Source organism: Somniosus microcephalus, chromosome 3 (genome assembly GCF_052327205.1).
Source record: "Somniosus microcephalus isolate GS21.2 chromosome 3, FLI_Smic_1.0, whole genome shotgun sequence".
Taxonomy (NCBI): domain Eukaryota; kingdom Metazoa; phylum Chordata; class Chondrichthyes; order Squaliformes; family Somniosidae; genus Somniosus; species Somniosus microcephalus.
Window position 1 is genome coordinate 108282415 of NC_140989.1, and position 14668 is coordinate 108297082.

The 14668-nt window shown below is 48.1% G+C and overlaps 1 protein-coding gene across 1 annotated transcript in view; it reads right to left on the minus strand.

The window, feature by feature from the left end:
* LOC147121253 (uncharacterized) overlaps positions 1-14668 on the minus strand; it is a 208917-nt gene that overhangs the window by 132292 nt on the left and 61957 nt on the right. Inside the window, exon 3 of the mRNA XM_085981466.1 lies at positions 3103-3231. Coding sequence (XP_085837592.1) covers positions 3103-3231 — 129 coding nt within the window. The remainder of the gene's footprint in view (positions 1-3102; positions 3232-14668) is intronic.

Genomic DNA, 14668 nt, shown 5'->3' on the forward strand with positions numbered 1-14668 from the left:
CTGGAGGTCTGCACCCTTACCAACGTTGAGTACCCTTAAGCTAGCCAGTTCAATACTGCTTAAGCCAGCCAGTTCATTACTGCTAGCGTCTGAATCGGACTCCTGTTCGGCCACCTTGTGTACCTTTGCGTATTTCCCTTGCGGTGACTTCTTGTTGCTGGTCTTCTTCCCTGACCTGCATACTCTAGCTATATGTCCAAGCCTACCACATGTTCTGCATTCTTGGTTTTTAAACCAACACTGGTTCTGATCATGCGTTGTCTTTCCACAACGATAACATTTGCCAGAACTCACATCCAATTTGTGTGCACTGAGCTCCGGTGACCGTAGCTGCATTACTGCCGTGCCTCTCGCTGCGGCTTCGTGTGCTGCTGCCATAGTGACCGCCTTCTCAAGCGTCAGCTCATTCTCCTCGAGCAGTCGCTTTTGTGTATCCTGTTTAAATAAACCACACACAAATTTGTCTCGTAATGCATCTGTCAGTCCCGTTCCAAACTGGCAATATTTCGCTAATTTACGCAATTCCAGCAAATATTCAGCATTGCTTTCATGCTGTAGCTGCCTTCTGTCGTAAAATTTAAATCGTTCCGCTAGCATCAGCGGCGTGGGGTTTAGATGATCTTTCAGGACAGTAACAATCTCATCGAACGTCTTATCCGCCGGTTCATCTGGTGATAACAGGTGTTTCAATTGCCCGTATGTCTTCGCACCCATTAAATTTAATAATGTTGGAGCTTTATCTTGGTCACGAATTTTATTGGCCTTACAATAATTTTTTACTCTTTCAACATATATGGCCCAATCTTCGAGGTCACTATCAAAGGTGCTAATATTCCCGTGTTTAGGCATTGTAGATTTGCAATTTCTCAGATTTTATTTTCTTTACTTGTTATCAAAGATGGCGGCTTCCCGCTCTTGCCGTCGTCCTCCGCCCACAAAATGGCGGTTTTCCCGCGCTTGGCGGTCTTCACCCGTCCCCCGACGCCGTCTTCCTTCAGCCCCCGAGTGCGGCCCTTATCTTCGCCGCGATCGCCCGAGTGCGGCCCTTATCAGCGGATGCGATCGATGGCCCGGCTGCGCCTCGCACTTGAAAGCGGCCCGGCCCTTATCAGTGCTTGCGATCGATGGCCCGGCTGCGCCTCGCACTCCAAAGCCCTTATCTCCCGATCGCGATCGATGGCCCGCGCTGTGCACCGCGGCTCTCGCGCCTTCAATTTCTGCAGCCGCTGCCCTTTCAGCCCGAGTGCGGCCCTTATCGGTGGTTGCGATCGATGGCCCGGCTGTGCCCCTCACTTCAAAGCGGCCCGGCCCTTATCTGCCGATCGCTATCGCCCTGTACCTGTGTCTTCCCCAGCCCTGTCTTCTACTCCGGTTCACAAGCTGATGGAGGCTTCAGGGTCCTAATGCCTGTCGCTTCCAGTGGGGTGGTGTGGTTTGAAACCTCTCTTCAACCGCCGTGGAATAACTGCCGCAGGGTAAGAACCTGACTCGTCGCCAGTGTTAAATCTGTGAATTATTTAGTTAATTAAGACACAGACTAATGAGTAACAATAAAAACAGGTCTTTACTGGTTGGAGGTAGGGACTATACTGAATACAAGATTACTGCACAGTGCTTATATACCGGTGTGTTCACCCCCGGTATTACGTCTACAGCAGCCTGAGAAAGTAGTACATCTCTTAAGGTGGAACAGGCTTAAGCTCTCTTAAGGTGGAACAGGTTACATACACAACACTTTTGACCTCTGTCACACTGCACAAAACCTCCTCTTTACATTCAATGGGATTACCATCGCAGAATCCCCCACCATCAACATCCTTGGGGGTCATCATTGACCAGACACCTAACTGGACCAGCCACATAAATACAGTGGCTACAAGAGCAGGTCAAAGGCTGGGTATTCTGCAGTGAGTGACTTACCTCCTGACTCCACAAAGCCTTTCCACCATCTACAAGGCACAAGTAAGGAGTGTGATGGAATACTCTCCACTTGCCTGGATGAGTGCAGCTCCAACAACACATAAGAAGCTCGACACCATCCAGGACAAAGCAGCCCGCCTGATTGGCACCCCATCCACCACATTAAACATTCATTCCCTACATCACTGGCGTACCGTGGCTGCAATGTGCACCATCTACAAGATGCACTGCAGCAACTCGCCAAGGCTTCTTCAACAGCACCTTCCAAACTCGCAACCTCTACCACCTAGAAGGACAAGGGCAGCAGGCACATGGGAACACCACCACCTCCAAGTTTCCCTCCAAGTCATACACCATCCTGACATGGAAATATATCACCGATCCTTTATCGTCGCTGGGTCAAAATCCTGGAACTCCCTCCCTAACAGCACTGTGGGAGCACCTTCACCACACGGACTGCAGCGGTTCAAGAAGGCGGCTCACCACCACCTTCTCAAGGGCAATTAGGGATGGGCAATAAATGCCGGCCTTGCCAGCAACGCCCACATCCTGTCAATGAATTTTTTTTAAAGTTAGAAGTTTAGCAAACATCTTTTGTTAGACTCAATTTACATTAATCATTGCATTAGTTACGCACATTGCTATCATGATCCACAGCTGTTTTGGTTCTCCTTGGCATCAAAACTCCAGCACAATCTTTGGAGTAGCTAATGGTCACGTTATGCTGCAGATGGCACAAGTATGCTGTAAGTACCTTCTTTGGAACTGTGTAAGCCGACAGTACTGAGTTATACTGCTGGCTGTATATCAAGCAAAATGGAGCTCTGGGGATGCTGAGGATGGTAGTAACAGGTAATTTCCATGTATATGTTCGTGACAGGGTACCTAACCTATTAGCAGTGTATATCGAAAGGCTTTCCCCCAAAAGTTTTCAAGTTTGTTGGGGCAGATTTCTCTCTGTGTACAAGAGCTTAGCAGGACAGAAGCACTTAATCGCAAATTTTGGCACAAGCTGTCCATGATCCTGGACACTGAAGAGGAAAATATGCCCCAGTACCTTTCTCCCCTCCAGTTCAATCCTGGTTGGTTTATACATTGAGCAGTGTGAAACAGCGTAAATTTTCTTTTGAAAAAAAAATCCCAGTGTTCAACAAAGATCAGACAAGTACTGTAGCTGTCTACCTGTTCCTGGAGAGCCCTCCTTGTTGCTTTCACTTTCAGAACTTCTTCATCCTCATTCGATGGGGTGAGTTTTCTGTGCTTGCCTGGCTCTCCAACCTTTTGCTGACTGTTCTTTTGACCTCTGTCACACTGCACAAAACCAGAATACCCGAGGTTAAACTGAGTCGGAAATAGATACCGCTGGTTTGCTCAAAGAATGTTCTGGACGTGTGTTCAAATAACATGGACATAGTTATGGGTTAGATTCTGATACATGCCAGATTGTCATCTATTACAATAGGTACTATTTATTTTGGCTATACATTATGAAAATTTTTAACATTTTGATCATATTACAATATTCTTGTTAAAAGTAGATTGCAAATGTTGTCTTGATCAAGAGAAGGGATCCTGGCAAACAGAATCTTTCCTCTTTTTTAAGCATTAAGTGCAAGGGTAGGCATTTTGTTACAGCCAAATGCTTTTGGTTTTATATTTTTTAAGCATGCTTTCATTCACAACTTATCCATGAGACATTCTATCCTTGATAATAAAAGGCCAACAACGGACTTGTGTCTATCTATGGTTCTCTGTTCCCGTGTGCCTTCTCTGTCTCTCTGTACTTGTGGTTCATTCTCTATCCATCTGTTCCTGTGTGTAGCACACCCAATTATGCAATACATCCAAGCTATAGAAGCAGATATCCCTGCTGGCCTACTTCCATTCACTAGATCTCCTTTACATCAGGAACAAATTAAATGCTTCAGGACTAGGGGTAAGAGATTATTAATTCATAACAGACCCACTCACATAAACAAGATATACATTTTTACCAATTAGATTATAGGACAAAAGCAAAATACTGCAGATGCTGGAAATCTTAAATAAAAAACAGAAAATGCTGGAAATACTTAGCAGGTCAGGCAGCATCTGCGGAGAGAGAAACAGAGTTAGTGGCCAGAATTGTCCCGCTGCCGTGTGTGCGGGATTGGAGGTGGGTCAGCAGTAAAAGTCGGTGAAAGGGGAGCACGACTGGGTGCGCTTTTGTCTGGTGATGGTGCACCCTCAGAGGCTGGAGGGTCCTCTGAGGAGTCGTCTTCCTCCTCTGGCTGGACAGTTGAGGGGAGGCAGGTGGGTGGGGGGTGCTCTTAATGGACCTGTGGGAGAGTAAAGAGAGGATTTAGAAATGTCATATTAAGAATGGGTAAGATCATTATGTACATGATGAACATTCACTGGCTGCTGACATTAGCCCTCATATGAGTGACTGCTGTATGCTATGTGGCTGTATAATATGTAATTCTGTCACTAGGTTGCTGAGATGTCCCCCTCTCTCCGTCTCCCACCGCCAGCAGCTCCTGACACCTCCAGGGCGACCTCCTCTGCTGCTGCCAAAGTGGCGAAGGATGGAGGGCCACCTCCGGTTCTCTCCCTCTCCCTGTTGTGCGCTCATTTCCCTGTTGTGCACTCGTTTCTCCTCCAAGGAGGGAAAGAAGAGAAGTTTGAGTGTGACTGATGACTTGAGTGTAAGGAATGTGTGAGTTACATCTGTAGAGGGTGAGTATGAAGGAGTATGGTGCCAATGCCAAAGCCAAATGGTGTGTTAGTTGGTATGATTGCATTAGGATGAGGGTGAGTGTGAGGGGTGGTTCGTCAGAGGGGGATGTGAGTATATACATAGAGAGAGAGGGATGGGTGGACGTCTAAGGTATGTTGGTGTGAGTAATGATGTGCAGGAGCAGGCTTGGGAAGGCAGAGTGATGGGGATGTGGTGTTGCACTCACCTTTCCTGATCTCGTGAGATCATTGAAATGTTTGCGGCACTGCACCCAGGTCCTCCTGACAATATCCCTGCTGTTGACCTCCTCTGCAATTTGGAGCCAGGCTCTTTTTGTCTCCTGGGGAGGTCTCTTCTGCCCATCAGCAGGGAAGAGGACCTCCCTGTGTGCTCCGACTCCTTCCACAAGACTATGTAGGGGGTCATCTGATAACCTGGGTGCAGCCCTCTGTCTTTCTGAAGCCATCTTTGCAAGTCTGAGCAATAACCAGATGGTGATATATCCTCCCTGCACACGTCTAGATGAACCTTTAAATACGATGTGGCCCAGGCTGCTTTAAATATTTCCGCTGGAAATGAGTCACTGATGATGTTACCAAACATGCACCATGTAATAGGTTTGGGAAATGCGCAGGCCTGCCTCAATAGACTCCATTAACTGAAAGTCACTCTGAGGCGTGGAATGATAAGAACAACGTGGTTCCGACCCACCGTGCGACCCGCACGCAACCGACCTGCCTAGGTAAGGAAAATTCCGGCCTATGTTGCAGGTTGATGACCTTTCATCAGAACTGGAAGAAGTTAGAGATTTAACAGTTTATAAGCAAGTACAAAGTCAGGGAAAGCGGGGAGGCGGAAAGAACAAAGGGAAGGTCTGTGATAGGGTGGAAGGCAGGAGTGATTAAATGACAAAAGAGATGATGGTGCAAGGCAAAAAGGGGATGGTAATGGGACAAGTAAAGAAACAAAAGATGGGTCTTCAGGAGGTGTAAATGGTAACAGCAGAAGCATTACCAGCACCTGCTGTCTGAAAAAAATAGGCGCAGTGTTTATGATCTGAAGTTATTGAAATAAATGTTGAGTCCGGAAGGCTGTAAAGTGCCTAATCGGAAGATGAGGTGCTGTTCCTCGAGCTTCATTGAAACAGTATAAGAGGCCAAGGACAGAGAAGTAAGAATGGGAGTGGGACGGAGAATTAAAATGGCAAGCGACTGGTAGCTCAGGGTCACGCTTGCAGTCTGAACGGAGGTGTTCCACAAAGTGGTCGCCCAATCTGCGTTTGGTCTCCCCAATGTAGAAGAGACCGCATCGTGAGCAGCGAATACAGTATACTAAGTTGCAAGAAGTACAAGTAAATCGCTATTTCACCTGGAAAGAGGGTTTGGGTCCCTGAACATTGGGAAGGGAGGAGGTGAAAGGGCAGGTGTTGCATCTTCTGCGCTTGCACAGGAAGGTGCCATGGGAAGGGGAGCGTGTGTTGGTGGTGATAGAAGAGTGGACCAGGGTATCGTGGAGGGAACAGTCCCTTCAGAATGCTGATAGGGGAGGGGAGAAGAAGATTTATTGGGTGGTGGCATTGCGCTGGAGGTGGCGGAAATGCCAAAGGATGATCCATTAAATGTGGAGGCTGTTGGGGTGGAAGGTGAGGACAACGAGACCCTATCATGGTTTTGAGAGGGAGGGGAAGGTGTGAGGGCAGAAGTGTGGGAAATGGGACAGACATGGGTCAACCACAGTGGAGGGGAATCCTCAGGTGAGGGAAAAGGAAGACATATCTGAAGCACTGGTGTGGAAGGTGTCATTGTTGGAACAGATGCGACGGAGAAACTGAGAGAATGATTAGATTTTATGGACGATTTACTTCAACAGATACAGGCTTTGAACTAAAACAGATGTGTGCACAGAGCTGGGCGTATCTGCTATATGGAGTGGCAACAGGAATACGGTGCAGAGGGCGAAGGAGCTGCTAAATGCTTTAATCAAGGGGCAACAGTAAATATATAAATAATCAGAGTAATGAATTACATCTAAAGGGATTTCTTTTAAGAAAAATGATGGGACAGATGAGACCTGTTGCCTGCAATTCCTGTGCCATGTAGGAACACCAGGACGCTTCATGTGTCCTGGATAACCACGTGTGCAGGACGTGCTCCCACCTTTGAACTCAAGCTCAGGGTTCTTGATCAGTATGTTTCCAGCTCAACAAGGAAGGAAGCAGAGCTGGATCTAGTTCTGGGGAACGAAGTGGGGCAAGTGGAGCATGTTTCAGTGCATTTGGGGAACAGTGATCATAATATGATTAGGTTTAGAATAATTATAGAAAAGGACAAGGCAGAATCAAATATAAAAATACTTGACTGGAGGAGGGCTAGCTTCAGTGAGTTGAAAAGGGATTGGAATTAAAAATTGATAGGAAAAACAGTAATTGAACAATGGGAGGCCTTCAAAGATGAAATGATTTTGGTACAGTCTAGACATATTCTTATGAGGGGGAAAGGCATGGCATCCAAAGCGAGAGCTCCCTGGATGACTAAAGATATAGGGCTTGAAATTCGTTTTGGGCGGTGGCACAAAACGGGCGGTATCAGATCGTCCGCCCGTTATACGCAGCGTCTGATATTCAGTTCCATTGCAGTCATCCACTTTGGACCTAAAAAAGATAGATCAGAGTACTTTCTAAATGGTGAAAAGCTAGAAACAGTGGAGGTCCAAAGAGACTTAGGGGTCCATGTACATAGATCATTAAAATGTCATGGACAGGTACAAAAAATAATCAAAAGGCTAATGGAATGCTGGCCTTTATATCTAGAGGACTAGAATACAAGTGGTTAGAAGTCATGCTACAGCTATACAAAGCCCTGGTTAGACCACACCTAGAGTACGGTGTACAATTCTGGGCACCACATCTTGGGAAGGATATACTGGCCTTGGAGGGAGAGCAGCATAGATTTACTAGAATGATAGCCGGACTCCAAGAGTTAAATTATGAGGAGAGATTACACAAACTAGGGTTGCATTCCATGGAATTTAGAAGATTAAGGGGTGATTTTATCAAAGTTTTCAAGATGTTAAGGGGAACAGATAGGGTAGATAGAGAGAAACTATTTCTGCTGGCTGGGGAATCTAGGACAAAATTAGAGCCAGGTTTTTCAGGTGTGTGGTCAGGACACGCAAAGGGTCATAGAAGTTTGGAACACTTTTCCTCAAACAGCAGTTGATGCTGGGTCAATTGTTAATTTTAAGTCTGAGATTCATAGATTTCTGTTTACCAAAGATATTAAGGGAAATGGAGCAAAAGCGGGTATATGGAGTTAGGTCACAGATCTGCCATGATCTCATTGAACGGCGGAACAAGCTCAAGGGGCTAATTGGCCTACTCCTATTTCTATGATCCTGGGATGGGGTGTAAGCTGCTGCCATTTTTTAACTGCACCCCCACCCAGTTTCTAGTTAAAATTGTCCCAAGGGCGAACTGAACTCCATGGAAGCTAGAGATTCCTGGAGCCATCACAGATTTATTGCGCACTGCCCGTTCAATAAAAATATGTGACACTGTTGTAATAATGTCATAAGTGCGATAATTTAAAAATTATATATGACACGCACTTAATTCCGTATAGAAAATAATATCGCGCTGCTATTGGAAAATAAGTGAGTAAATTTAGCAGTGCCTTGTGAATATTGCTTAGTTCTTCAAATATTATATCTGTTGTCAGCCCTTTAATAACATTACAGAACATTTGCCAACATATTTTTGTTAGTTTTTAAATCCCCTGACCTTAATGGGAAAACTGAGCTAGTTGCATTGCTGTCAAAAGCTTTGGCAAACGCCAGTGGATATTTCAATATGCACGTTGCTCAAACTATGGCTGCGATTTTGCCAGCACTCAGAGGGTGGGTTTGGAGGCGGGTCAGGAGTTAAATCCAAAATGATTGACGGCGGGTTACGAACCTGCCGCAAAACCGCCTCCATTCGACTTTCCAAAGTGTCGGGTCTGCGACTCCAGATCAGACCCGACACTAAGCGGTGGGAGAGGCACTTAAGGTAGTTAACTTTTACCTGTTAAATGCTATTTTGACAGGGTTTTTAAATTTTGCCACATTTTCACCGTGTTCCAAGTCATTTGACCAACACGTCAGCTGATTGTGTCGTGTGTTCCAACAAGCTGAATAGTTCACAGCTGCAAGTGCAGCATAAAAGCTAACCTGCCTCATCAGTTCAATTTCAAATACCAGAACTTTCTGATTTCAGGATTTGGAAGACATATTTCAGGTGTATTGAGGTTGTAAGTGTGTGTTGTGAGATGTATATGCACTGTGACCTCCTTGGAATAACCTCTCTCCACATTGGCTGAGCGCTTATAACATCTCATCCTCAAGTGACATATATACCAGCAGAATGGGAACCATTTATACTCTCTTATCCTGGTCCTCAGAATCAGAGGATGAGCAGCTGTGGTGGCAGCAGAACCAGGCACACCAGCAGCACCAACAAGAGCGCCAACCTTCTCCTCTGCCACCTGATGCTGCACAGGGCAGAGGGCGTCAGCGCAGGGCTGCACCGCGCCGCAGGAGATACCCCCAACACAGGGTTTACAGGCAGAGGATGAGCACTTGGAAAACAGTGACAGGATCGGACAAAGTCAACATGGATTTACAAAAGGTAAATCATGCTTGACTAATCTACTGGAATTTTTTGAGGATGTAACTGGTAGAATAGATAAGGGAGAACCAGTGGATGTGGTGTATTTGGACTTTCAGAAGGCTTTCGATAAGGTCCCGCATAAGAGATTAGCGTGCAAAGTTAAAGCACATGGGATTGGGGGTAAGGTACTGACTTGGATAGAGAACTGGTTGGCAGACAGGAAGCAAAGAGTTGGAATAAATGGGTCTTTTTCCGAGTGGCAGGCAGTGACTAGTAGGGTACCGCAGGGATTGGTGCTAGGACCTCAGCTATTCACAATATATATATAAATGATCTAGATGAGGGAACTAGATGTATTATCTCCAAGTTTGCAGACGACACAAAGCTGGGTTGGCGTGTGTGCTGTGAAGAGGATGCAGAGAAACTCCAGTATGATTTGGACAGGGATGGGTGATTATACTGCATTTGCCATGCATCTGCCCAATGTGGATAAATGCAAGGTTATCCACTTTGGTGGCAAAAACAGGAAGACAGATTATCTGAATGGCAATAGATTGGGAAAAGGGGAAGTACAACAAGACCTGGGTGTCCTTGTGCACCAGTTGCTGAAGGTAAGCATGCAGGACCAGCAGGTGATTAAGGCGGCAAATGGTATGTTGGCCTTCATAGCGAGAGGATTCGATTACAGGAGCAAGGATGTCTTGCTGCAGTTGTACAGGGCCTTGGTGAGACCACACCTTGAGAATTGTGTGCAGTTTTGGTCGCCTTATCTGAGGAAGGATGTTCTTGCCATGGAGAGAGTGCAGCGAAGATTCACCAGACTGATACCTGGGATGGCAGGAATGACGTATGAGGAGAGATTGGGTCGATTGGGCTTATATTCGCTTGAGTTTAGAAGAATGAGAGGGGATCTCATTGAAACTTATAAAATTCTAACAGGACTAGACAGACTAGATGCAGAAAGGATGTTCCCGATGGCGGGGGAGTCCAGAACAATAGGTCACAGTCTAAGGATAAGGGGTAAGCCATTTAGGACTGAGATGAGGAATTTCTTCACCCAGAGAGTGGTGAACCTGTGGAATTCTCTGCCACACAGTGCAGTTGAGGCCAATTCATTAAATATATTCAAGAAGGTGTTGGATATATTTCTTGAGGCTAAAGGAATCAAGGGATATGGGGAGAAAGCAGGGACAGGGTACTGAATTTGGATGATCAGCCATGATCTCATTAAATGGCGGAGCGGGCTCGAGGGGCCGAATGGCCTATTCCTGCTCCTATCTTCTATGTTTCTATGTTTCCTCAACATGACTGAGCAGCAGTGCCAAAGGAGGCTGAGACTTTCGTGAGAGGTAGTCGCTGACATCTGCGCAATGCTGCAACAACACCTGGAGCCCAGAGGAGCAGGTGGACACTCCTTACCAGTGGCTGTCAAAGTCACCACCGCCTTCAACTTCTTTGCGTCAGGGTCCTTCCAGGGATCAGCAGCAGACATCAGCGGCATCTCCCAGTTGGCTGCCCACAGAAGCATCATGCAGGTTACCGATGCCCTGTTTGCCAAGTCGGCCAATTACATCCACTTCTCAACGGATGAAGCAAGTGTTACCGCGCGGGCAGTTGGGTTTGCCAATCTGGCAGGCTTTCCAAGGGTGCAGGGCGTCATGGACTGCACACGTGGCCATCAGGGCACCCCATTCACAACCCAGCTGCATCTGTGAACCACAGGGGCTTCCACTCCCTTAACATGCAGCTGGTGTTTAACCACAGGAAGAATATTATGCATGTGTGCGGGAAGTTCTCTGGAAGCTGCCATGACTCGTACATCCACCAACCCAACTTTCCGGATGGCTACTTGGAGATAAGGGCTATCCCCTGAAGACGTGGCTAATGACACCGATAAGGAGGCCATCAAATGAAGTTGGGGAGCATTACAATGAGAACCACATTTCCAGCAGAAGCATCATGGAGCAAACCATCAGCTTGCTCAAAATGCGCTTCAGATGCCTGGACAGATCTGGTGGAGCCCTACAGTACGCACCAGCCAGGGTGTCCAGAATCATCGTGGTCTGCTGTGCCCTGCACAACATCGCACTGCAGCGTGGCTTACCACTGCCTGAGGAACAAGTGGCAGCGTGCACAGCTCCTCAAAGGAGGAGGAGGAGGAAGAAGAGCCAAATGAGGCTGCAGATGAGGAACACCTGGCGGAAACGGCTGTTCCAGCACATGAGCTCATTGCTGGCCATGAGGCAAGGGATGGACTAATCCATGCCAGATTCACGTAAGTTTACACAGCACAGATATGTGGCTGGCACATGCACATGAAGGTTGGCAGGACCTCCATTCCACATCATACAGCATCTGTACAATGAACTGTGCATTCTTAACACTCTCCCCACCATCACTGCAGATGAAAGGCGCCCTCACCCCTCACTGTGCCACTTCCAATTTTGAGCACACATAGGGCAATGCAATGAATCATTCACATTGCATTACTTTAATACAATAGAAATAAAGATCACAAACGTAACTTTGGATTATATGAAAACACCCAAGTGACGACCCTTGTGACTATTTGGGCTAAAAATTCAGTTTGGGGCGCCAAGCTCGCCTGGGCGCGGGAATTACCGCTGCGCGCGGAGCCACTTGCACCATCGGGATATTCAGTTTCAGCGCCCCAAATGGAAGCCGGCCGCTAAACAAGGCTTTCGGCGCCCCGCTTGGGGCGCTGAAACTGAATTTCGGCGCACAAAGTGCCGCAGCGCCACCCACTGCGGCACAGCAGGCTGCGGTACTGCATGCCTTCCTCCCACTGTTAAGGGGGAGGTGCCTGCAACAGCGCGATCCCCACTCGTGAGTGCCGGCAAATGAGCTCGGCACTAAGGAGAAGTGCCGGGCTCTCGGGAAACAGCCGGCAATGCCGCGGGGGGGGGCGGGTGTAGGAGGCCGGGGACGGAGCTGCGGGCAGGCGGCCGCCGAAAAAGCGGCCGGCCGCACCTCCACCTTAACTCGCCCCACTACCGCCACAGGTAGGCCCCTGTATACCGGTCGCTATTTGCGGCCGGCGCGGAAGAGGCGGCCACGACCTAATATGGTGCTCGGGGCGGTAGCGGGGCGCTGCGCACACCGATGACGTCATCGGTGGCGGCGCAGTGCTACAGGCTAACGCCGCCATTAGCGCCCCGCTAAATATCGCGATGGTTGTGGCCAGTGGCGCTAAAGCCTCTGAGTGGCCTCTTTGGGCGCAAACTGGTGGCGCAAGCAACTGAATTTCTAGGCCTTTGTGCTTTAGCTTTCTCTTACGCATGCTTCTACATGGTGCTTCCCCTGTGGATTCAGCTGATGTAGAGGCACCTTGCTCACTTCCCTGTTGCGCCTGCTTAGACGACTTTGGCGGTCGTCCTCTGGCCTTGGAAGCCTTGGAGGGCTCTGCCAAAGTCTGCTCCTCCTGCGGCTGTGCAGGGGCAGAGACGGCCATCTCTGCTGGGTGAGGCATCTGGGGCTCTGATCGAGGGCTCTGCAGTGGCATGAGAGTGTGAGCACTTGGAGAGGAGTCCCCACATCCTTGTTCTTGACCACCACCATCCCGCTCATGGGTCACCTGCACTTCACTGCTAGCAAGTGGCTGGAGAGCACCTTGCTGCACATCAGTGGGGCCATGTGGACCCGTCTCTGTACCGACAGTCCTCATAACGAGGACGTCCATGTACCTCTGGTTCCTCTCCACGATAGATGCCCATCTATCCTCCATAGCTGACCATCTATCTAGAAGAGTTACCATGTTGGTTTGTGTCTGGCAATTTATGACCTCCATGGAGGTTGCCATCCTTTCCATGGTGGCACCTACATTCGCCATTGTGTGCACCACGGCATTGCTCATGTTTGACAAGGACTCCTCCTTTCTCTGCACCCTCGCAGTTACCATGGTTGCAAGCCCAGTCAGAGCTTCCTGCACTTGTTCCTGAAGCTCCAGCACCATTTTCTTTCTGGTTGGCCCCAGAGGCACAGCATCTACATGCAGCTAAGCATAGCTAGAAGCATCCAGCGCCCTCCAACGAGGGCTCTCCACTGCTGTCCCTGTCTCCGCCATCTGCTCCTGCTCACTTGTGAGCTATGATACACCAGGTGACAACACTGCTCTATGTCACAAACGACCCACCGATGTGTGCGTCTCTGCGCTAGTGCGCTCATTTCTGCTGACGCTGCTTCCTCAGAGGGTGGAGGTTCCCCTGAGGAGTCCTCCTGCTCTTCCTCCTGGACAGTGGGGAGGGGGGCTCTCGATGATCCTGTGGGGGAGTAAAGGCATGAGTTAGACATGCGATATGTGGGTTGCAGACACATCCCATTGTGCAGATGATCAGAACTCAATTTCTATGAACATCATAAGAACATAAGAAGTAGGAGCAGGAGTAGGCCATACGGCCCCTCGGGCCTGCTCCACCATTCAATAGGATCATGGCTGATCCGAACCTAGACTCACGTCCACTTCCCTGCCCGCTCCCCGTAACCCCTAATTCCCTTATCAGCTAGGAAACTGTCTATCTCCGTTTTAAATTTATTTAATGTTGCAGCTTCCACAGCTCTCTGAGGTAGCAAATTCCATAGATTTACTACCCTCTGAGTGAAGAAGTTTCTCCTCATCTCAGTTTTGAAACGGCAGCCCCTTATTCTGAGATTATGCCCCCTAGTTCTAGTCTCACCCATCAGTGGTAACATCCTCCCCGCATCCACCCGATCAAGCCCCCTCACAATCTTATATGTTTCGATAAGATCGCCTCTCATTCTTCTGAATTCCAATGAGTAGAGGCCCAACCTACTCCACCTTTCCTCATAAGTCAACCCCCTCATCTCCGGAAGCAACTGAGTGAACCTTCTCTGAACTGCCTCGAGAGCAAGTATATCTTTTCTTAAATATGGAAACCAAAACTGTACGCAGTATTCCAGGTGTGGCCTCACCAGTACCCTGTATAACTGAAGCAAGACTTCCCTGCTTTTATACTCCAACCCCCTTGCAATAAAAGCCAAGATTCCATTGGCCTTCCTGATCACCTGCTGTACCTGCATACTAACCTTCTGTGTTTCATGCACCAGGACCCCCAGATCCCTTTGTACTGTAGCACTTTGCAGTTTCTTTCCATTTAGATAATAACTTGCTCTTTAATTTTTTCTGCCAAAGTGCATAACCTCACACTTTCCAACATTATATTCTATCTGCCAAATTTCTGCCCACTCACTTAGCCTGTCTATGTCCCATACGAGTCACTCATTAATGCAAAATCAGAGGGTTGGAAATCAATTCTGTCACCAGCGTGCTGTACTGCGCCCATCTCTTCGTCCCCCACTTCCAGCTCCTCTACACCACCAACGATCTCCAGAGCTGCCTCCTCAGC